The sequence below is a fragment of the Equus asinus genome, chromosome 9 (assembly GCF_041296235.1).
Source record: "Equus asinus isolate D_3611 breed Donkey chromosome 9, EquAss-T2T_v2, whole genome shotgun sequence".
Lineage (NCBI taxonomy): Eukaryota > Metazoa > Chordata > Mammalia > Perissodactyla > Equidae > Equus > Equus asinus.
This window is the reverse complement of record NC_091798.1, coordinates 54715480-54737904: the sequence shown is the minus strand read 5'-3', so window position 1 is coordinate 54737904 and position 22425 is coordinate 54715480. Positions and strand designations below refer to the sequence as shown.

Sequence of the window (22425 nt, the reverse complement as noted above, 5' to 3'; positions counted from 1 at the left end):
TGATGCTTTCTTTCCCTGTATCTTTTACATTATAATTAAGTGTTTCCTAACCTATTCTGATGTAGAACTACAATTTGCTGATTTTTTCTGTTTATCTCCTTGCTCAAAGCATTGTAAACCTTTGCCTTTTTGTTTCAGGTAAGAGCATTCCCTTCAACATTTCTTGTAGGGCAGGTCTAGTGGCAGTGAACTCCCTCAGCTTTTGTTTGTCTGGGAAAGCTCTTATTTCCCCATCATATCTGAAGAATAATTTTGCTGGATAGAGTATTGTTGGCTGAAAGTTTTTGTCTTTCTGTATTTTGAATATATCATTCCACTGTCTCTTAGCCTGTAAGGTTTCTGCTGAGGAATCTGCTATAAGCCCGGTGGGGGTTCCTTTGCATGTTATTTTCTTCTCTCTTGCTGCCCTTGATAGTTTTTCTGTGTCTTTGACTTTTGACAGCTTTAATATATGCCTTGGAGAGGTCTTTTTGGATTGATGTAACTAGGAGTTCTATTAGTTTCAGGTACTTACATGTCCAGTTTCTTCCACAGTTTGGGAAGTTCTTCGCTATTATTTCTTTGAATAGACTTTCTGCTTCTTTCTCCCATCCTTCTCCCTGTGATACTCATAATTCTTATGTCACTTTTCCTAATTGAGTCAGATAGTAGTTCTCAAAGAATTTCTTTATTTTTTTAAATCTTAGTTCTCCCACCTCCTCCCTGTAATCATTTCTATGTTTTTATCATCAAGCTCACTCATTCTCTCTTCTATAAGGTCTACTCTATTTTTAATGCTTTTTACATTATTTTCTATCTCATTAATTGTGTTATTCATATCCAGAATTTCCATTTGGTTCTTTGTTTAGAGCTTGAGTCTCTTTAGTGATGTATTGCTTCTGTTCATTAATTTTATTCCTAAGTTCATTGAACTGTCTTTCTGATTTTTCTTGTAACTCGTTAAGTTTCTTTATGGCAGCTATTTTGAAGTCTCTGTCAGTTAGAGTGTAGTCTTCCGTGATTTCATGTTTGCTTTCTGGAGAGTTGTCATTTTCCTTCTTTTTTGCCATGTTACTGTAGTTTTTCATGGTGTTTGATGAATTGACCCTCCACCAGCACATTTGTGGTAATAATCACCTTTTCTTATTTGAGTATGGCTTTGGTTACTTTGGTTCTGATCTGGGTCCCTGATCTTTGGTTCACCTGGGTCTCGTGTTCCTCTTTGGGCTCTCCGCAGGCTTAGATGCTGTTGTCCTGTGCACCACCTGCACTGCTGTTCCCCAGTTGTCTGGGGCTGCTGGTTGCACTGTTGGCAGGGGTGCTGGGTTCATGAGTGTTGCTGTCATTGGCAGGGACCCAGGGACCTATGTGCAGCCCCCCTGCTGGTGGAGTTGGTGTTGGAGGTACTGCCACTGCTCCACCAACCATCGCAAGGCGGGCCACTGCTGCCACTCTGCAGGCTTTTGCTCACACTTATGGGGCTGCCACCAGCTGTCACCCCAACAGCATTTGCACACATGGAGTTGGCCTGTACTCACCTCCACTGACAGACGTGTGAGCTGTTGCATGAGGATCTGCACCCTGGATCTTTGCTGCCAGGGGAGGGAGAGGGCCTGTTCCGCTAGTTCCACTGCTTCCTTGGGATCCAGTTCTCCTACCTTCAGATGTATAGCTGTCTGGATCTCTTAGGCGTCCTGTTGTGCTGTGTAGGGTATCCTCTGTTGGTTGATGGAAGTCTGTTTCATTGTAATTCACAGGGGAGAGACAAAGGGAACCACTCACTCTGCCATGATGCTGACATCACTCTCAGCAAGGATACTGTTTTATGCAACAACTTCACATCCCAGACTTACACATTACAGTCATGCATCGCTTAACAATAGAGATACATCTGAGAAATAGTCATTAGGAGATTTCATCATTACACGAACATCAGATTGTACTTCACAAACTTAGGTGGGATAATGTACTACACACCTAGCTTATATGGTACTAATCTTATGGGACCACCATCATATATGCAGTCTGTTGTTAACCAAATCCTCGTTATGTGGCTCGTGACTGCACTTGTAGCACTAGAAAACTCAACTTCAGATGTAAGAACATTGCTGCTCAGCTATTCACAATAGCCAAGACATGGAAACAATCTAAGTGCCCATTGACCAATGATTTGATAAAGAAGATGTGGTATATATATACACCCACACACAATGGAATACTACTCAGCCATAAAAACAGACAAAATCATCCCATTTGCAACAACATGCATGGACCTGGAGGGTATTATGCTAAGTGAAATAAGCCAGACTGAGAAAGACAAACACCATATGATCTCACTTATATGTGGAATATAAACAAACACATAGACAAAGAAAATAGTTCAGTGGTTACTAGGGGAAGGGGGGTAGAGGGTGGGCACAAGAGGTGAAAGAGAGCACCTATGTGGTGACAGACAAGAAATAATGTACAATTGAAATTTCACAATGATGTAAACTATTATGAATCTCAATTGAAAAAATAAAATTTAAAAAAGAACATTGCTGCTCATAAACAACTTAATAATAATATTAGTTATTAATTATTGAGTGCCTACTCTGTGCCAGGCTCTTTGCTAATGCTAATGCCTACATATCTTATCCCTAATCCTCACAGTAGCTGTTAAATGTTCCTTTTTAGCCCCATTTTACTAATGTAGAAACTGAGGGTTTTAAGGTTAATTGCTATGCCCAAAGTCACATTACTAGAGCTTTGCAAAGCCAGGATTCAATCCGTATCTGTCTGAATCAATAGTCCATGTTTTTAATACTCTACTAACATGATCAATTTAAGTATTGAGTGCATAATTTTATCAAGAATAATTAGCCATTATAGAGAAATGTGCTTTTGCATTATAATTTTAATGATCACTATTAATTGAAGTGTGAAAATAATAGTGAAGTAATATATCATCATTGCCTCTTGGAAGGAAAAATAGAACTTGTTTGTAATGTGACATAATTAGAATAGTTGGGCCTTGGTAAAGATAGAAAATGCCTCATTATCCATAAATGATTTTGTGTGTGCATTTAACATTTAGAAATAATATCTGGAAGCTAAATACCAAGATAGTTGATTTCCTTGGGACCATGGATTAACAGCAATGATTAGGTTTCAAAAAATTTTTATTTCCTTCCCAAATTTGGCATATATTTTAAACAAATTTGAATGTAACATGATTACAGTATTAATTAATGTAAGCTCTTTAAAGTGTTAACACATGGAAATAGAATTAAGGAATGAATATGGATTTTATTGTCATTTGTGCCCTTGAAAAAGATTACTGGAAATGTGAAGGTTCTAGAGAAAATATTTTGAAGGAATTAGAACTTGTAATGACAAGTAATTTGACAGCCTTGAGACTTCAAAAGATTGTCACTTTTTCTTTCAGTTTAAGACCACTCTCTTTTAACACATTCTTATATCCCTTTTAGCACATCCCTATGTCTTAGTCATAATTCCAAAATTATAGAGAAAGACTGTCTCAGTCACCTAATATAATTTCCCTAAGGCCTTTTGATGAATTTCCTAGGTGATTTACTGTTTGGGGAAAATGTGACATGGTCTTATGTAATTGTTTATTAAGTTTGAGGTTTTCTTTCTTTCTTTTTTTTTTTAACTCTTTGGGGTTGGGCAAGGAAAACGACCAAGTGTATGTAGATAAAATATTTTAGGAGTATAAAAGTGAATATAATACAGTCATATCAAGCTATATTTTGTCCTCTTTTTATTTGATATAGTGAATAATAATAAGACCTGTATACCTCACTTCCACTAATTATTTTTATTCTTAACATGTTATCCTCAGAAGACATAAAAATATAGTAGTTTTAAGTATTTCATTTAATCTTTATAAATTTGCTGCAAAATTATGCCCTTTTAAACAAATGTTTGGATTCCAGTTCAAAAATAGTAAACTTTTTCTCCCCAAGCCCAGCTATTTTGCTAGGAGAGAATCTCTAGAATGATTAAAAGACTTTCTGCTCTGACTTATTCTTTAAAATGCATAAGTATTCTATGGGGAATCTTCAGGTTGATGTAATTGCTGGACCTCATATCGTCTGCTTGCCTCTTTGAACATGACAGAAGTGGGTGATTTAATTTTTTTTGGCATAAAAGTTGTGATCATGGTTAATCATGTGGTTAAACAAGCTATTTTGTTGTATTTTCTAAAAGGTATTTCTACTGTGAGAGACAGAACTATATAATGATAAGGAGGTTTTGGAGCTCTATTTGACTAAATTTGATAATGTTTTTGATTAGTTAACTTCTGCTTTTTAAGTGAAATGCAAATCTTTGGACTATTGAGTTATACAAGATGTTTTTAGCTTTTGCTCACTGAAATTATAATTATTTTCGTATCAGTAATTATTATATCTCGATGGAAATAATTTATAGTTGAAATGTGCATTCAGGTTAGTTTTTAAAGTATGAAAATTCAACTTTAAACGTGAAAGTCATCTTGGAACTAAAGTACTATTTGTAGACATTTAGTAATTCTTAAACTGGCTGCGAGCAAAGACCTGACACTAGTAAAATTTCCTAGTAGTAAACCTACTTTGTTTTATTATATCATTCTCCTGTTCAAGAATCTAAATTAACTTCCTATTGTCTGCCAGAACGGGTCTAATTCCTCATGAGTATTAAAAGTTTTATCAATTGGCCCCTCTCATCCAACCAACTTTATCTCTCATCCACATTTCTGTCTACATGCTACCATCAACATTATAATCCCCTTCGCATACTTTGTGCATTCCTGTTTTTAAGTTTCTCTGGCTTTAACTGATAGCAAGGCAGCATTCACAACCACCTCATACATACTCTTATAAAACCAGGGTGAATCATTGTCACAATCTTTACCAACATCTAAAACAGTAGTTTTGTTGGGGGAGGCAGGGGATAGATGCATGAAGATTCATTCGTGGGGACATTTATCATAGTGGATGGGAGGTTTGTGCAATTTGAGAAATGTCCCCCAGTAATTTGGGTATCTTTTTATTATTCCTACCATTGAAAGCTACACCACCAAACAGTTGACTGCATTGCATCTACCTTTGTGTTATTTATTATCTCAGATCATTTGCATATTATTTCAAAAATTAAACTGCATTTTTTTGGTTGTCTTTTTACACAATGCCTTGTCTTCTGCAAAATGGAAAGTTCTCAGTAACATATTTCAAATATTAACATACACATCTATAATAAATAGATTTTTAAAGAGGTTATAGGAAAGTACCATTAAGTTTTTCTAATCAAAATTAAAATAAATCTTGGATGGGCCCCGTGGCATAGTGGTTAAGTTCGACTCACTCTGCTTCAGTGGCCTAGGTTCACGGGTTCAGATCCCAGGTGTGGACCTACACCACTCGTCAGCCATGCTGTGATGGCAACCCACATGTGAAATAGAGGAAGATTGAAGAGAGAGAGAGGAAGATTGACAACAGATATTAGCTTAAGGTGAATCTTAGGGAAAAAAACTGATAAATCTCTATCAAAGTTGTTTGTGAATTTTTAGTTTTTTCCCCTTGTCCTCCATCTAATAATAATGTTTAAGACTTTGTTATTAGTTCATTTTTCATTTCAGGTTTAAAAATGTGAATTTCAAATAGTAAGTTTTGTGAAGTAAAATCAGCAATGTGTTGATAACTTTTAAGATGTAGCAGAGTATAATTACAAAAGCAAAGAAGAATAAAGCCACTTGTGTCATTTCCTGAAATTTTTAACAAGTTGGGTTGATACTGTTTGTGTATCATTAACTAATTGTGTGTCTTTGAGTCTGTTTATTCATGTTAAAAGTGGAAATAATTCCTGTTTAACTTCTTTGCTGTGGGGATTAAGTAAATTATGCAATATCTGTGTTGCTAGCATAGTACTCTTTCAATGTATTTTTTAAGATTTTGAATCTCTGTAATCTTTTACTCCATATAAATGGCACAGATGAGGTATTTAAGATAGCCATTGCCTTCCATACAGTTTTGAAAAGTTATGCCAAAACTATTCAATGACAGAGAGATCCTGAACAGAGACCGTTTGGAGATCTACTATACCACACAGTCCACCATCATTGTCCATGTTGCATTGTGACTTTAGGCCAGAAGCCGAAATCATTCTTGTTATTTTAGTTAGTATTGTAGGATTCAAAAAACAAGTTTTACCTGATAATATGTAGTCCTGTACTTTGCTAGAAAAGTTCACACACTTTTATAATGTCATCTCAGAGCCATCCTCATGACCAAAACTCTTTATTTCAGCTCAATAAAAATATATTAGACCTGTACGTTATATGCCAAATACTCTGCTAGTTTATAGAAATATGGAAATTAATATGATGTTTGCCCTTGAGAAGCTTATAGTCTAATGAGAAAGATGGACATGTGAACAGAGTTTCACTACAATATATACAACACTGACAGGTGTTTTGGAGAAGGGCTACTCAGTACTGCTTCGAGGATTCGAGGAAGGCTTCCTGTGGCAAGAAGCTGAGTCTTAAAAGGTGACTGACTGTAACTTAAGAAGTTGTAGAATGGAGACTTAAATTTATATTGCTTTATTGTTTTCGTTTTGAAAAATTTGTAAAGGAAATACTTGTAGAATCAAGAAATCCAAAGTATTTATTTTACTTGTTTCCCTACATGAAGTTCTGTGTTAGGTGTGATAGCGATTTAGACTCACATCTCAATATGGACAAGAGTAAAGATTAACTGGGGTTTTGGGGGTTTGGGGGTTTTTTGTTTTTTTGTTTTTGGTGAGGAAGATTAGCCCTGAGCTAACATCCACTGCCGATCCTCCTCTTTTCTTGGCTGGGGAAGATTGGCCTTGAGCTAACATCTGTTCCCATCTTCCTCTATTTTATATGTGGGACACCTGCCACAGCATGGCTTGATAAGCGATGTGTAGGTCTGCACCTGGGATCCAAACCTATGAACCTCGGTCTGACGAAGTGGAGCATGTGAACTTTACCACTACTCCACCAGGCTGGCCCCATGTTTTTTTGTTTTTAATTTAGAAAATTAAAAAATAAGAAACTTGAATAAAAGACGTAGTTATTAAATGTACTGTCTGCCATCGTTCCTGAACAGGGACATTGTTTACTAGCAGGTCTGGGTTATGTTATACCCAATATTGAGATGACTGAGATACTCAGTTTAACAATTTATAATACCTAACAAGTAAAAATAACTTCAGTTTTCATTCTTTCCACAAGTATTTTTGAGCATTTACCGAATGCCGTGTACTTTACTAAGCACTTATGATATGTCTGAGAAAAAATGTTTCCTGATCTTTTATAATTTATTTTTTAGGAAGATTGGGCAAGACAGCATAATAAATAAGTTAATTATTTATTATATTAGTAGATTTTATGCTGTGGAAAAAACAGAGCAGACTAGAAAGAATTAAGAGAGATGATGTGAAATAGCTTGATGTAGGTCTGGAGTGGAGAAGAGAGATTTGGGCTAGAGATAGAGACTTTTGGAAGTTATTGACATGTGCATGATATTTAAAGTCATGAGGCTGGTTGAAATCACAAAGTATTAGGGAATAGTGAAGAGAAGAGCACCAAGAATAGAATCCTAGACCGCTCTTAAGCTAAAGAGAAGAGGAAGAACTAGAAAAGCAGGCTAAGAAAGAGCAACCAAGAGTATGGGTCCTGTAAGTCAAATGAAGAAAGTATATTAAGGAGAAAGGAGGAATTAACTTGTTAAAAGTTGATGATAGGCCAAGGAAGGGAAGAGTCAGATGGTACTGATATGTCAAATAAGAGGAATACTGAGACCCGTTTATTAGATTTAGCGACATGGAGATCGTTAGTGACTCTTATAAGGATGGGATTGGTGGAGTAATTGGGACAAAAGCTTGCTTGACGTGGATTTAGGAGAAAATATAGAGCATTTGGAGACAGCAAGAATAGGCAAGTGTTATAATTAGGGTGGCCGTATGACCAGATTTCCCTGGGGTTCTCCTGGTAATCACCACTTGTCCCAGCATAATTTTTAATGGAGCCTCATTTCACTCTCACATGGGTCCTGGCTTGAACAACAAATTACATGGTCAACGTGATGATGATTCATTGCTGTTATTATTCTTTTTGACACCCAAATTTGACCACTAGTGACCCTTCCAGGCTAGCTTATATGACTTTTTGAGAGAACCCAATTAGTTCTTCTTTTTCTGGCATAACAAAGTGTGGCAGGGATTATGCTTTTCCTACCCAGATCTGTAATCAGCCATTTCTCTAAGAAGCCCTGCTTCATTTTAGTGGTATTTAGAAACCAAGAGTTGAAACATAGATTTTGATTGGGGAGAAAGGGATTGAGAAAGATAGGTGACCAGTTAGAGAAAGGCATGCCACAAAAAAAAAAAAAAAATTTAAAAAGCAGACAGTGTACCAAAGCTTCTGAGATGGGAGAATAGGAAATTTATTCAGGAAATTCTCTAGAGGTAAAACTGAATGGATGACATATGAGGTTCCGAAAAGAAGTGTATTATGATATTAGAGCAGGAAGATACATTGAGACCAGATAATGAAAGAATTTAAGTATCCGAATGAGGATCTTTGACTTCCTTCTATATTTAGGATGGTGACTTATGGGTCTTGGAGTTACTGGTCCTGGAAACAGGAAACTCAGTAAGGCTATTGTAGTCCACACAATCTATAATGAAGTGCTGAATCTATGGGTAAGATCATGGTAATCCAGAGGAAGGAACCAAATTCAACAGACACTGCAGCAGAGAAAGCAAAAAAGGGGAGGGGAGCGTAACAGAAGCATGACTAAGAAGCACACAGTGTCAGATGACTCTGAGCTGTCTAACCTAAGCAGCAGAGGCTGGAGATGCCATTAATTGCCATAGAGAACAGAGGAATAGGTGAAGGAGGAAGACAGAGAGATTTTATTTGGAAAAATCCTTGGCAATATGATGACAGAGTATAACCTTATTAAAGTTCCATCTGGTAGAACTGTATTTAGGAAACAGTAGAACAATATTTAGGAAATAAGGTTTTTGTTGTCACTGAAAGGTAACCATAATGAGATTCCCATCTGTGGAAAAGCATACAGATTTGGATATCAGTAGCTCTCTCACGAGTTATTTCAGATTCTTTATTTCAGAGAAATGCATTTCTTGCCTCATTTCCAAATAGAACAAAAAGAATCTCCAAGAATCTGTACTTTTCTTGGCATTTTGTAATTTCTTGTGTTGGTGATTAACCCCTCATAATCTAAGCACCGTCTCCAATTTTATTCACATTTCGGAAAATACGAACATGTTTTATATTTTATTAAGGTAAAAATGTCAGCATGGTTACAGCCTCTAAGTTACTTTTTGTCTTGACCCAGACAAGACAGCCTGATACAGAATAATTTGGTTGCAAACATACTTTCCCCACTTAAGCAGAGACAGCACTACACAGGTTATCTAGTTTTGAGTCAGTATATTCGATTGTTCAAACAAAATTCTCTGGAGAGAAGAAAGACAAGGAGATAACCATATAAACAAAATTGGGATTACCTAATTCCAATTAAATTTGCTGTTCTGAATATAAGCAAAGCAGTAGCATCTGGCACTGTGAAACAGGGAACTGGAATATTCTGATGGATCCAGTTATTAGTGGATGACTGTCTTTAATGTAGGAAACTTGAGCAATGATAACTTAATGTGATTAGGAAGGAATTAAAACAATGTCTAATTTATCACCACCAACAACAGGATATGGCACAAAGCAAGATGTGGGCATTCTAGTCCTAGCCATATTGTAATACCTTGAATGGATCTCTTAAATTTTCTTGGATTATCATTTTCCTCTTCTATAAAATTGAATGGGTCAAGGATCCCCAAGACTACCCTGAGGCTCAGTGATCCACTAGAAGCATTCACAGGACTCAACAAAGCTTTTATACTCAAGTCATGGTTTATTAAAGATTAAAATCAGCAAAAAGAGAAGACAAATGGGGGAAGTCTAGAAGAAACTAGGCGTAAGTTTACTTCTCCCACGATAGTCACATGGACACACTCCCAGCAATGATATGTGACAACACTTGCAAAACCAAGCAGCTCACTTGAGCCTTGGTGCCCAGGGTTTTTATTGGGAGCCTGCCACATAGGCAGGAATTACCTCGATAATCCAGGATAATATCCACATCTTAAAATCATTTCATTATTGATCATTCCAGGTCACTTTAGTGAGGTACATAACAAGCCCTTTTGTTAAGTTTTTTGTTTGGTGGTTTTTTCCCAGAAAGTTTTTTGAAATTATAGTTCTAAGTGTTGGTTTTCTTCTATTGTTTAGTTTTTCTTCGTCAGAGACCCCAGTTATACATATGTGGGATCATCCTTTCCATCCTTTTTTTTCTTTATTTCAGTTTCATTTTCTTGACTTTCTTTAGTGTCTCTTATTGAATTTTTCTTTGAATCTGTTCTCCCTTTGTGAGATGATGTTTCTTTTCCTTGAGTGTATTTCCTAAGCTTTATCAACTGTGGGGCATTTTTGTGTTTTACCTATTTCTGCCGTTAGTGTTTTAATTTCTGACTTTGCATATTTTTAGTGTAACCCCAAATGCTTGTTTGAGGCTCCCTAAGTGCAGTTTGGAGGGTTATGTTACAATTGTCTTTTGTTTCATGGTTAGTTTTTTAGTGGAGAATCTATCAGATAAAATGTTTTGATTTACATTTTCTGTTTTCTTCTTCCATTAATTTTATATAAATTAGATTTTTTTCCCTTAATCCCAGCCATTTTGTAGACAAGGTACATCATATGTCAGTATGGTGAAGTGAAATTTTTTAATGGATGATGATAAGGAGGAATTGGTTACATGTCTTTTCTTCTGTCTCTGTAGGGTCCATAATTTCTCTCTCTTTCTTTCCTTATCTTCATCTTTATATCTGAAAGTAGGAACACACTCCCTATTTATCTGATTCTTCTCAGAGCAGTGCTTCTTGAGGCCACTGCCTTCAGAACCACTCACTTTCAAGCCCTTCTCTGTAGCCAGTGCTGTGAGTTACCAAGTCTCAGACTTGTGTTCAGCATTTTGACTTTTTGTAGTAGTTTTTGCTTTCTGGTAGTGCTTTTTGTCTGTCACATGTGTCTTTCACTCCACTCTCCTCTTTTTCTACCAGTATCTTAATCTTCCATTCTCTGGCTCTCCATATTCACAAGCCTATAGCAGCAGTGAGAGCTCTGTTGAATATGTTGTTAGTTTCTCTATTTAGAGATATTTTGAGGTTGATGGCATCCTCTTATCTCGTGATAATGCTGAAGACATGATTCATGTTTGGTTTTATTTGTATTTCTTGTTGAATTTATTGTTTTGGAGAAAATATGTGGATGAGTTGAGATTTAGAAGACATCATTATCTTCTGTGCTTAAGTTCATTTTAACAATAAAATTTAACCAGTTCACTCTTTAGAATGATTTTTTTTTCTTACAGGGTAGAAAAGGGTGCTTGTAGCCAGCCGTTGACAAAGGCAGGGCAAATCTTAAAAAAGGCACGGCAAGTCTTAAAAAAGGCAGGACAAATCTTTGGGTTTGTTAACTATAATTTAAATAGTTTTATTAACTTTAAACTGCCTCAGGGAGGCCATCTCCCAAATTAGCTCATCAAGCACCAAAGACATTTTCAGGCAAAATATGTCATGAAACAAATTTTTTTTTAATGTATATATATTTATTTATTTTTATATTTTTTATATTTTTATTTATTTGTGTGTATATATAATATACACATATGATGCATATATAATATATACACACACAAAATTTAAAAATAAGAGTCTATTATTTATGTACTGTTTTATAGATTTGTTTTACGTACACATTTTTTGCAATTGTATTAGTGTATACAAAATGAAATTGAGTCTTTACTTTCAGAAACAGTGCTTTCTAATCTTTTTGACTTTGGATCATCATTATCAGTGTTTTATTTTTTCCATTCTGCTCTCTTTTCAAAAGCACACTATAGCTCTTTAATACAGAATATGTGGTAATTTTTCAAAAGGAATTACACAAACTAGTATGTACAAGGATAGTCTTCACATTCTTATTTTTAAAAAGATCGAAAGTCCGAAAATATATTAACGTCTGCTACTAAGAGGTTGGTTAGATAAGGGCAGCAATGTAAAAGAATAAAAAAATGGAAATACGTTTGCCCTGTCATTAAATGATAGAGCTAGTTTATAAAATTGCTGTTGCTCCGTTTTTGTTTAAAACATAATTTAAATGTCATTTTCACCTAAGTTGTGCACAATTTTTGTCATATCACATTTCTACTTTACTGTCAGTCAATGTTGTTTTAAAATCAACTGTATGATTTTTTTATTTAGCTTTCTTCTAAACAATATTGTGAAAAAAGGCACAAATGTTAATTGTATCTTTTCATGTATATTAGAATAACTTGTTAAGTGTTAATATAGAAAAATTTCATTTTTGTGTGATCTAAAGTTGTTCTTCATTCCCTTAGTGGAGTGCATATCAAAGTTAAATTCTCCGAAAGAAAAATGTAGAAGAGTATACGATAAAATTATAGTCATGTAGACATTGCCAGTAATTTTACTTCTTATTCTTTCTGCTTTTCTCTGTTTTTTAATTTTCTAAAATAAATCGGCAATAATTTTGTGCATAATGGAAAAGTATTTTGTGGCTTAGGTTTTATAATCAAGAATCAAAATTAAATATTTTTCTGTAAATCTCTACATTTATCCATAAATTGATGAAATTGCCAGTCCTGAAATTAAAATAAGTAATAATTTCTTTAAACTTAAGTCTTAAGTTAACATTTTAAATTATTTTAATCTTATTTCAATTAATGTTTTCATTATTCTGGAGATTTTGTGGCTTCCATAGAATCTGAATATAATTGTCTTAAGAAGATTAGCATTTAAATTAATTTTGCTGTGGCTTTTTTCATAGCATGATAATTTCTTAACTGTGATAGGAGTTATTCTCTTCTAAAAATTAAGAATTTATTTAATATCTCATTTCTTAAAAGCCAAACACGGGAAGAAATTTAACTCAGAATAATAATGACAGTTTAAAATTACACTCATAACTAAAATTATTTTCTTTTATTCTTCTATAGGAATTAAAACCTGATATAGTAACTAAATCTGCTCTTAGTGATGATATCAGCTTTGAAAAAATCTGCAAAAAGGTATATCTACAATGGTTTGTATTTCTTTTGGGAAAAGCTTCTTATATACATTGTTGACTTACTTTTGTCTTGTCACTTTTTCCCTTGAAGAGCAAACTAATCAAGAAGTCGGTTACTATTAATATATAATGATTTTTCTGCACTTGTGTTCCAATATTGGCACCAAATAGAATTTTTATGGTAATTTATGAATTTTACATTGCTGTGATAGCATGCCTTCAAGGTCCTTAAAAGATGTGTTGAACTTAATGTGGCATTTATGTATTAGATAGCAATTAATCTGTTAATCTTACTAGTTAGAGCAAAGAATCTTTATTTTTATTCTTTTCAAATAATTTTCATGAATATTTTATTTAATCCCTGCATTCACCCTGTGAAAGATTATTTTTACAAATGAGGAAACCAAAGTTCAGGAAGAATGAAATGAGCTGATTAAGGCTGTACCACTGTTACCTGGCGCGGTTAGGACTTTTACCTAGACCTTCTGCTCTTTGGATTTGCCACTCCTGCTTCTTCCTTGCTCTTTCCCCTTCTCATTTCCACCCACTTGGCTGATGGCTGCATAAGACAGTTCCACATGAAAACAGATTTTGCATTGATTGATTTTTCTCTCTTGATTTTCTGTTTTCACTTTCATCAACATTTGCTCTAATAATCTATATTATTTCTTCTTGCATTTGTGTTTACTTTGCTCTTTTTCTAGTTTCTTAATCTGGAAGCTTAAATTAACTACTTTTAGACCTTTCTTTTCTAATGTAAGCATTTAATGCTATAATTTCCGTCTAAGCACTAATTTAGCTCCATCTCATAAATTTGATATGTTGTATTTCCATTTTCTTTGAGTTCAAAATGTTTTAAATTTCCCTTGAAACTTCATTTGACCCATAGTTTAATTAGAACTATGTTGTTTAATTTCTGGACAGAGAGTTTTCCAGGTGTCTTTTTGTTACTGTTTCCTTTATGACTCATGAGCATACTTTTTATGATTTTTATTCTTTTAACTTTGTTGTTTGGGTTCTGGTCCAGAGTATGACTTATCTTGGTGAATATTTCATGTGCACTTGAAAACAGTATATATTCTCTCGGGATCAGTGTCATACAAATATCAATTAAGGCAAATTGATTGATAGTGTTGTTCAGATGATTTATATCTTTACTGATTTTCTGCCTACCTGTTTTATCGATCACTAAGAGAGGTGTGTTGAAATCTCCAACTATCAATGCCAGTTTACCTATTCCAGCCTTAAGGGAAAAATATTCTGATTCTACATTTACGTAGACTAACACTTCTCTACAATTGATGGATTTTAGACATGTTAAATTTTAAAGCATTTTATCCTAAGAAGGCCAGAATATGAAAGGTTTTTGTTTGTTTGAGGGGAGGGAAGATTTGTTGTCGTCGTCATCATCCTTGTCAGAAAAACAACACCAAAGTCATAAGCATGACTTTACAGCAGCCTGTTTTATACTAGCATAGTTCTACAGTAAATATTCATGTTTCATAGAATTCACTCATAAAGAGAGGGAAAAAGTTTAGCCCTATTATAGTTTTAAACTTGTGGTGTGGTCAGTATCTCAGACAAAATAATGACATGTTAAATGGAATATTGGTAATTGTATAAAAATATGCAGAATGTATTCTTGTTTTCTCTTGAGAGTTTAGAAAAATGATAATTTAAGATTTTTACCAGAATAAATATTTTGAACTATGTTGCAGCTAAATTCTAGAATTAATTCATTAATGTTTAATTTGTGGTAAAAGTAAAAAGCAGTTTATTTTTAGTTCCCTAATAATACTATGTTTCCATTTAAACTCTAAGAGTTTAAAACTTGGCAATATTTATTCCTTAATTTTAACTTGAAATTCTCCAAAATAAAATATCCCGTGTCTGGTTTTTTTTTTATCTTCTCAGCTAGTTTGTTTTCACTTTAGAGGGTTAATATTAGTTACTGTATGTGTAATGTATATCAAATCAGTTTTTTAGGGTATGTAAAATAAGTTTTGTAGAGTATCTTCTTCCATTTACAACCCTCTGTTCAGCCTTCCAGGGTGTGAAATGTCATTTATCCTAAAAATGGGGAAACAAGTGTATATATTAGCTTATGGTTATTTTGTAATAGTAAATTCATTTTGCATATGACTAGATTTGTAGTCATGGGATGTATAATAGTAATTCATATAGAAAGTTTAGGGACCGGCCCTGTGGTAGAGTGGTTAAGTTTGTGTACCTGCCTTGGCGGCCGGGGTTTTGCTGGTTTGGATCCTGGGTGTGGACCTAGCACCACTCATCAAGCCATGGAGAGGTGGCGTCCCACATAGCAGAACTAGAAGGACCTACAACAAGAATATACAGCTATATAGTGGGGGGTTTGGGGGAGAAGGAGAGGAAAAAAGATGGGCTACAGATGTTAGCTCAGGGCCAATCTTTAAAAAAAAAAAAGAAAGAAAAAGAAAAAGGAAGTTTAGGATCTGACCGAAATATTGTCAAGTGAAATCTGATTACATTTCTGCCCTTTTTGTACCTTCCTCCAAACAATGAAGGAAAAGAAGGTAGAGAGGGAGGAAGGGAAAACAATTTTGTTTCATCAGAGTTCTTGATGGAACCCTTGAGGGGTATAAAGCCCAGGGAAATTGCTCTGCTTAAGAATCCTTTCAGATTCCTCCCAGGCTATTTGATTTAAGCTATTTTGTTACTATTTTATTTGATTTGTGATATTCTTCAATTGCGTTTAGGTTCTTCTGTATCAAAATATCAAAATCTGTTAATAAATTAAACATCTAAAAACAAAATGAGGCAGGCAGCAGAGTGTCCTAGAAGGAGGTCTGATTATTCTTTAGTTTGTCCTAAGAAGGGAGGTCAGTGGATAATCACCAAATAGGAAATAAGTCTGTTACGTAAAGCTCGGCACATTTGAGGCTGTCTGACCATCAGAATAGAAGAACAAATTAATTTGTGTAACATCTTACAGCTTGCACAGTTCTTCCGTATACATTCCATCTTGATTGATCTTACAATAATGATCTCATGTAGAAAGCATTCATATGTGCAAAAGAGAGTTATTTTATTTTATTTTTATTTTTTTTGAGGAAGATTAACCCTGAGCTAACTAATGCCAACCCTCTTTTTGCTGAGGAAGACTGGCCCTGAGCTAACATCCATGCCCATCTTCTTCTACTTTATACGTGGGATGCCTACCACAGCATGGCTTTTGCCAAGCGGTGCCATATCTGCACCAGGGATCCCAACCAGCGAACCCTGGGCCGAGAAGCAGAACATGTGCACTTAACCGCTGCGCCACCGGGCCGGCCCCCAGAAGAGAGTTATTTTAAACTACAGGATGAGAGGAAGCAAATTAATATTTGTTAACATCTACCAGTTGCCTGACTCATTAGGTGCTTTATATGTAGCTTTCTCAGGGAAGATAATGATAACCCCATTTAACAGATGAGACAACCAGCCCAGAAAGGTCAAAAATATACCTCTATTCAGTCAGTAGGAAATGGCAGGTCCAAGGTCTAACCCAGGTCTCTGCTACAAAACGAAAGTTTAGGACAAGAGAATGGAATAAGTCCCATATATGTCAGTCTGTGTTTTAGAATCATGCCATCATAGGGATTGTGAGTTCGATGAATGCAGAAATTTCTCCTGTTCCCTTAATGTGGACTCTAGGCCTTAGTTTGCCACAATTCTTCTGATGCAGCTCAATGGACTGTTTCTTATCATCTCCCTAAATGTTTTTAATAAATACAAATGTTAATGTGTTTATATCTTTAGGTAGAAGCTAGAATTGAAATTAAGTCCAATTTAAAATTAAAAGTATTGCTACTAGCATTCCACCTCTACTAGTTCTGGCATTTAGAATTAGTCCGTTTGTTTTAAGCAACATTTCAAAGGAAGGAACATTGCATGTAAAAGAGCTTTTTCATTTTTAGACAGTTGTTTATATTCACATGTACATTCTTAAAATTCTTTTCAAAATTGAACACCAAATACTTTCTGTTCACAATAAACACCCATATGCCAAAATAAAATTTTTCCATTAAAAGATGAGGTGTTTTTCTTTTTTTATTTAATTTATTTGAAATGGAAGAAACTGGAGGTGTGTGAAAACCACAGTTTCCTGAGAATTCTCCATGGCAAACACTATGTCACCTTTAAATAAGGAAAGCTATGGTTTTCTTCATTCCCCCCAATATTGTGAAGACTTTTTCACGCAGGTGTACAAACTCTTTGTTTACAGAGACTACTTAGCCTTTTAAGCTTCAAAATAAATTTCTTTAAATTTCAGCTGTATGACTGTATTTGAAATCCTGTTATCCTCCATAACATTTTCTCTCTCTCCTGTGAAGTTTATCAGATTCTGTCTTAAATTAGTTATGTGTGCATTTGTCTTAACCTTTTAAATTAGAACAAAGTTGTGAGCCTCAAAAAGATGGTGTTCATGTCCTCATGTTTAAGACCATGCCTTCGTAAACAAGGCCTGTTTCTGTAAAAATAAATATAGATATCAGTAAATATAAGGAGAGTGAGAGAAAGTGAGAAAGGAAGAAGGACAGGAAACAAATAAGGAGAGGTAAAGGATTTAAAGTGTCAAAGCAGGGGCTGCCCTACGTATTAAATACTCCTGAGTTCTTACACCCCGCCCAGTGCCTTAAGCCAAATGTAGACATCTCAAATGGCAGCACAGACCCAAAACACTGCCCAAGGGGTGAACCTGAGCCCACTAGCTTCACAAACCTCTTTTTTTACATTTATATTTAATTTCTTTCCAAAAAGATTTGAAGGGGATTTGGAGTTGGGTCACAAAATGAGAGAAAGTTATCTCAAATACTTTAGAAGAAAACTTGTTGAGAATACTAGACAGAATTCAGAAACCTGACTTTGAGTTCTACCTTGTTCCTAACTGGCTAGGTAATCTTGAAGTCAAGACTGTTAATCTAATTGTTAGATAAAATCTTTAGTCTGTGTTCCCTTTACTTCTTGTTAAGATTTGAATTTAAAAACTTAAGTGAAAGATTTCTAATCGCCTTCTTAAGAATGAAATTACAGAAAGGTTTAAATGTTAAATTTAGTATTTTTTTACTTAAGAGAAATAAAAAAGTTTATTTAAATCATTGCTATAGTTTATAAATTTGGTATTTTTAACTAAGACTTTCTTTAAATCAAACATTTTAAGAACTACATGTATAACATTTTTTATTGGTCTTTTAGAATGAAAAATTAAATCCTTAGTATTTATAAAGCATTTAATTAATGTGTATGCCATTAACAGTTTTTCCATTTGCACAGTTTTTCCCCATTAGAATATTTTTTCTACTCCCCAAATTATAAGCTACTCAGATTTGCAAATCAGTAACAGATGATCAAGAACAGATATGAATTAATTAATAACACCTGGCAACTAAATATAAGGAATTTTGAAGGATCAAATGTACCCTAAGGAGATATATATAATTTCTCTACAATGCATTCTATTTGCAAAGATTCCTGTTTAGCAAAGGGAAAAGGCTTAAATTTCTAGGCGTTTCTGCATTCTCACTAGTGTTGTCTTGCCACTAGCTGCATGGCTTCGGGCAGGTCACTTACCGTCTCTGGCTTTTATTTTTCTCATTTCTCTAATAAGGAACTCTTCCAGGTCAAACATTCCAGTAATGCATTTTAGTCCCCCTTAGAAGTCATTGTATTAGATGTAAAAATGACAGGGCTTATCCTCTCCATGTTTAGTTTTGTTTTGCCAACAAAAGATAACTGTTTTATGTACCCTCACACACTCAACAGGATTTTTATGATATTTCAGCACTGTATTATTTTTTGACATTTTGTTAAGGATTCTTAAACAACTCTGACATTTTTCGTATTTCAGTATGACAGGAATAGTTTGTTCCCTAAGATGTTTGGCAATATTGTTGAGTAGCCAACTTTATCAAAATCTCTAGTTTATAAAAATTAGAAGCTACTAGTAAGGACATGTTCAAATGTTCGTACACAAATACCATTGTGCTACAAAGTAGGTATGGCACATACTAACAGGACAACATTTTTGGTAGATAGATTTCCAGCTAAATAAAAATAAGTGAGAGCTTGAGAAGCCATTTCTGTTTTTTTTTCTTTTTTCTTTTTTTTTTTGCTTAAGGATGCTGATAGATTAACTATAAATGCTTTGGTAAAAATTTTTGTGTGTTTTTTGTTTCTAGATTTATTGAGATATACTTGACATATAACATTGTATAAATTTAAGGTGTACAATGTAGTTTGATATATGTATTTATTGTGAAATGATTACCATAATAAGGTTAGTTAAGACATCCATCATCTTACATAGTTATAATTTCTGTGTGTGTGGTAAGAATATTTAAGATTTACTCTCTTAGAAACTTTCAAGTATATAATAAAGTATCACCTGTAGTCACCATGGTGAATATTAGGTTCCCGGAACTTATTCATCTTATAACTGGAAGTTTGTGCCCTTTGACCAACATCTCCCCATTTCCTCCACCCCTCAGTCCCTGGCAACCAGCATTCTGCTCTCTACTTCTATGAGTTTGGCTTTTTTTTAGCTTCCACATATAAGTGATGCCAGGCAGTAGTTATCTTTGTCTGTCTGACTGATTTTAGTTATCATAATGCCTTCCAGATCATCCATGTTGTCACAAATGGAAGGATTTCCTTCTTTCTCATGGCTGTAATATTCCACTGTCTATTTATACACCACATTTTCTTTATCCATTCATTCCTCAACAGACAAGAATGTTTCCATGTCTTGGCTATTGTGAATAATACTACAATCAATATGTTGCCTCTTCAAGACAATAATTTCATTTCCTTCAGATATATATCCAGAAGTAGGATTTCTGGGTCATATGGTAGCTCTGTTTTTACTTTTTTGAAAAACTTCCATGCTGATTTCCACAGTGGCTGTACCAATTTACATTCTCACCAACAGTGCACCAGGGTTCCCTTTTCTCCATATCTTCACCAGGACTTGTTAGCTCTTGTCTTTTTGATGATAGCCATTCTAACAAGTGTGAGGTGATATCTCATTGTGGTTTTGTTTTGCGTTTCCCTGATGATTAGTGATGTTGAGCTTCTTTTCATGTACCAGTTGCCATTTGTATGTCTTTTTTGGAAAAATATCTGTTCAAGTCCTCTGCCTATTTTTTTTTTTTTAAAGATTGGCACCTGAGCTAACGACTGTTGCCAATCTTTTTTTTTTTCCTTTCTGCTTTCTCTCCCCAAATTCCCCCAGTACACAGTTGTATATTTTAGTTGTGGGTCCTTCTAGTTGTGGCATGTGGGACGGTGTCTCATCATGGCCTGAAGAGTGGTGCCATGTCCCTGCTCAGGATCCAAACCAGCGAAACCCTGGGCTGCCGAAGTGGAGCATGCAAACTTACCCACTCGGCCACAGAGCTGGCCCCCTGCCTATTTTTTAGTTGAGTTATTTGGGGTTTTTTGCAATTGAGTTGTATAAGTTCTTTAAATATTTTGGATATTAACCCCTTATCTGATACGTGGTTTGCAAATATTTTCTCCCATTCCATAGGTTGCCTTTTTATTTTGTTGCTATTTTTCTTTTGCTTTGCAGAAGCTTTTTAGTTTTATGTAGTCCCCTATGTTTACTTTTGCTTTTGTTGCGTTTACTGTTGGTGTCATACCCAAAAGTCATATCCAAAACATTATTGCCAAGTCCAGTGTCAAGTAGTTTTTTTCTCCTGTTTTCTTCTAGTAGTTTTACAATTTCAGGTCTCATATTTAAGTCTTCTTCATCCATTTCAAATTAATTTTTGTACGTGGTGTAAGATAAGGATCCAATTTTATTCTGTTGCATGTGAATATTCACTTTTCCCAATACCATTTATTGAAAAGACTCTCTTTTCCCCATTGAGTATTCTTGATTCCCTTGTCACATTGTTGACAGTATGTGCATTTGCTTATTTCTGGGCTCTCGATTCTATTTCGTTGGCCTGTGTGTCTGCTTTTATGCAAGTACCATACTATTTTGATTACTATAGCTTTGTAGTATAGTTTGAAATCAGGGAACATGATGCCTCCAGCTTTATTCTTCTTTCTCAAGATTGCTTTGGCTATTCAGGGTCTTTGTGGTTCTGTTTGAATTTTAGGATTTTTTTTCTTATTTCTGTGAAAAATGCCATTGGAATTTTGATAGGGATTGCATTGAATCCATAGATGGCTTTGGATGCCATAGCCATTTTAACAGTAGTGGTTCTGCTGATCCATGAACACGCATCTTTCCATTTATTTGTGTCTCCCTCAATTTCTTTCATCAAAGTCTTATAGTTTTCAGTGTACAGATCTTTCACCTCCTTGGTTCAGTTTATTCCTAAGTATTTTATTGGTCTTGATGGTATTGTAAATAGGATTGTTTTCTTTATTTCTCTTTCGGGTAAATTATTGTCATTGCATAGATGTACAGCTGATTTTTGTATGTTGGTTTAATGTCCGGTAACTTTACTGAATTTTTATGCATTCTAACAGTTTTTTGGTGGAGTTTTTAGGGTTTTCTATATATAAGATCCTGTCTTCTGTAAATAGAGACCATTTTACTTCTTCCTTTCCAATTTGATGTCTTTTATTTGTTTTTCTTGCCTTATTGCTCTGGCTGGAACTTCTAGTACCGTGTTGAATAAAAGCGGTAAGAGTGGGCAATGTACCCTTGTCTTGTTTCTGACTTTTAAGTATGATGTTAGCTATGAGTTTGTCATATATGGCCTTTGTTATGTTGAGTATGTTCCTTTTATGCCCAATTTGTTGAGAGCTCTTATCATGAAATGGTGTTGAATTTTGTCTTTTTCCACATCTATTCAGAGGATCATATGATTTTCATCCCTCATGCTATTAATATGCTGCCTTGTGTTTATTGATTTTGCTTGTGGTTGAACCATCCTTGTATCCCAGGGATAAATCCCACTTAATCATGGTGTATGATCTTTTCAATGTGCTATTGAATTCAATTTGCTAGAATTTTGTCTAGAATTTTTGCATCTATCTTCATCAGGGATATTGGCCTATAGTGTTCTTTTCTTATAGCGTCCTTATCTAGCTTTGGTATCAGAGTAATGCTAACCTTATAAAATGGTTTACGAATGTTTCTTCCTCTTCACTGTTTTGGAAGAGTTTGAAAAGGATTGACATTAATTCAAGAAGCCATTTATTTTCAACCCATTCTTCTTCTTATAGTCTCTTAAATAGAATTGTATTCCTGTCTATGGAGTAGTATTTATCTTAGCCACTGTTGAGGACGTGGA

General features: G+C 34.7%; 1 protein-coding gene across 2 annotated transcripts in view; it reads left to right on the top strand.

The window, feature by feature from the left end:
• The window catches only part of SRFBP1 (serum response factor binding protein 1), a 68373-nt gene that overhangs the window by 33240 nt on the left and 12708 nt on the right, over nt 1–22425 (top strand). For both annotated transcript variants that reach the window (XM_014859576.3, XM_044780690.2), the window contains one exon: nt 13086–13157. In XM_014859576.3, the coding sequence (XP_014715062.2) occupies nt 13086–13157 (72 nt within the window). The remainder of the gene's footprint in view (nt 1–13085; nt 13158–22425) is intronic.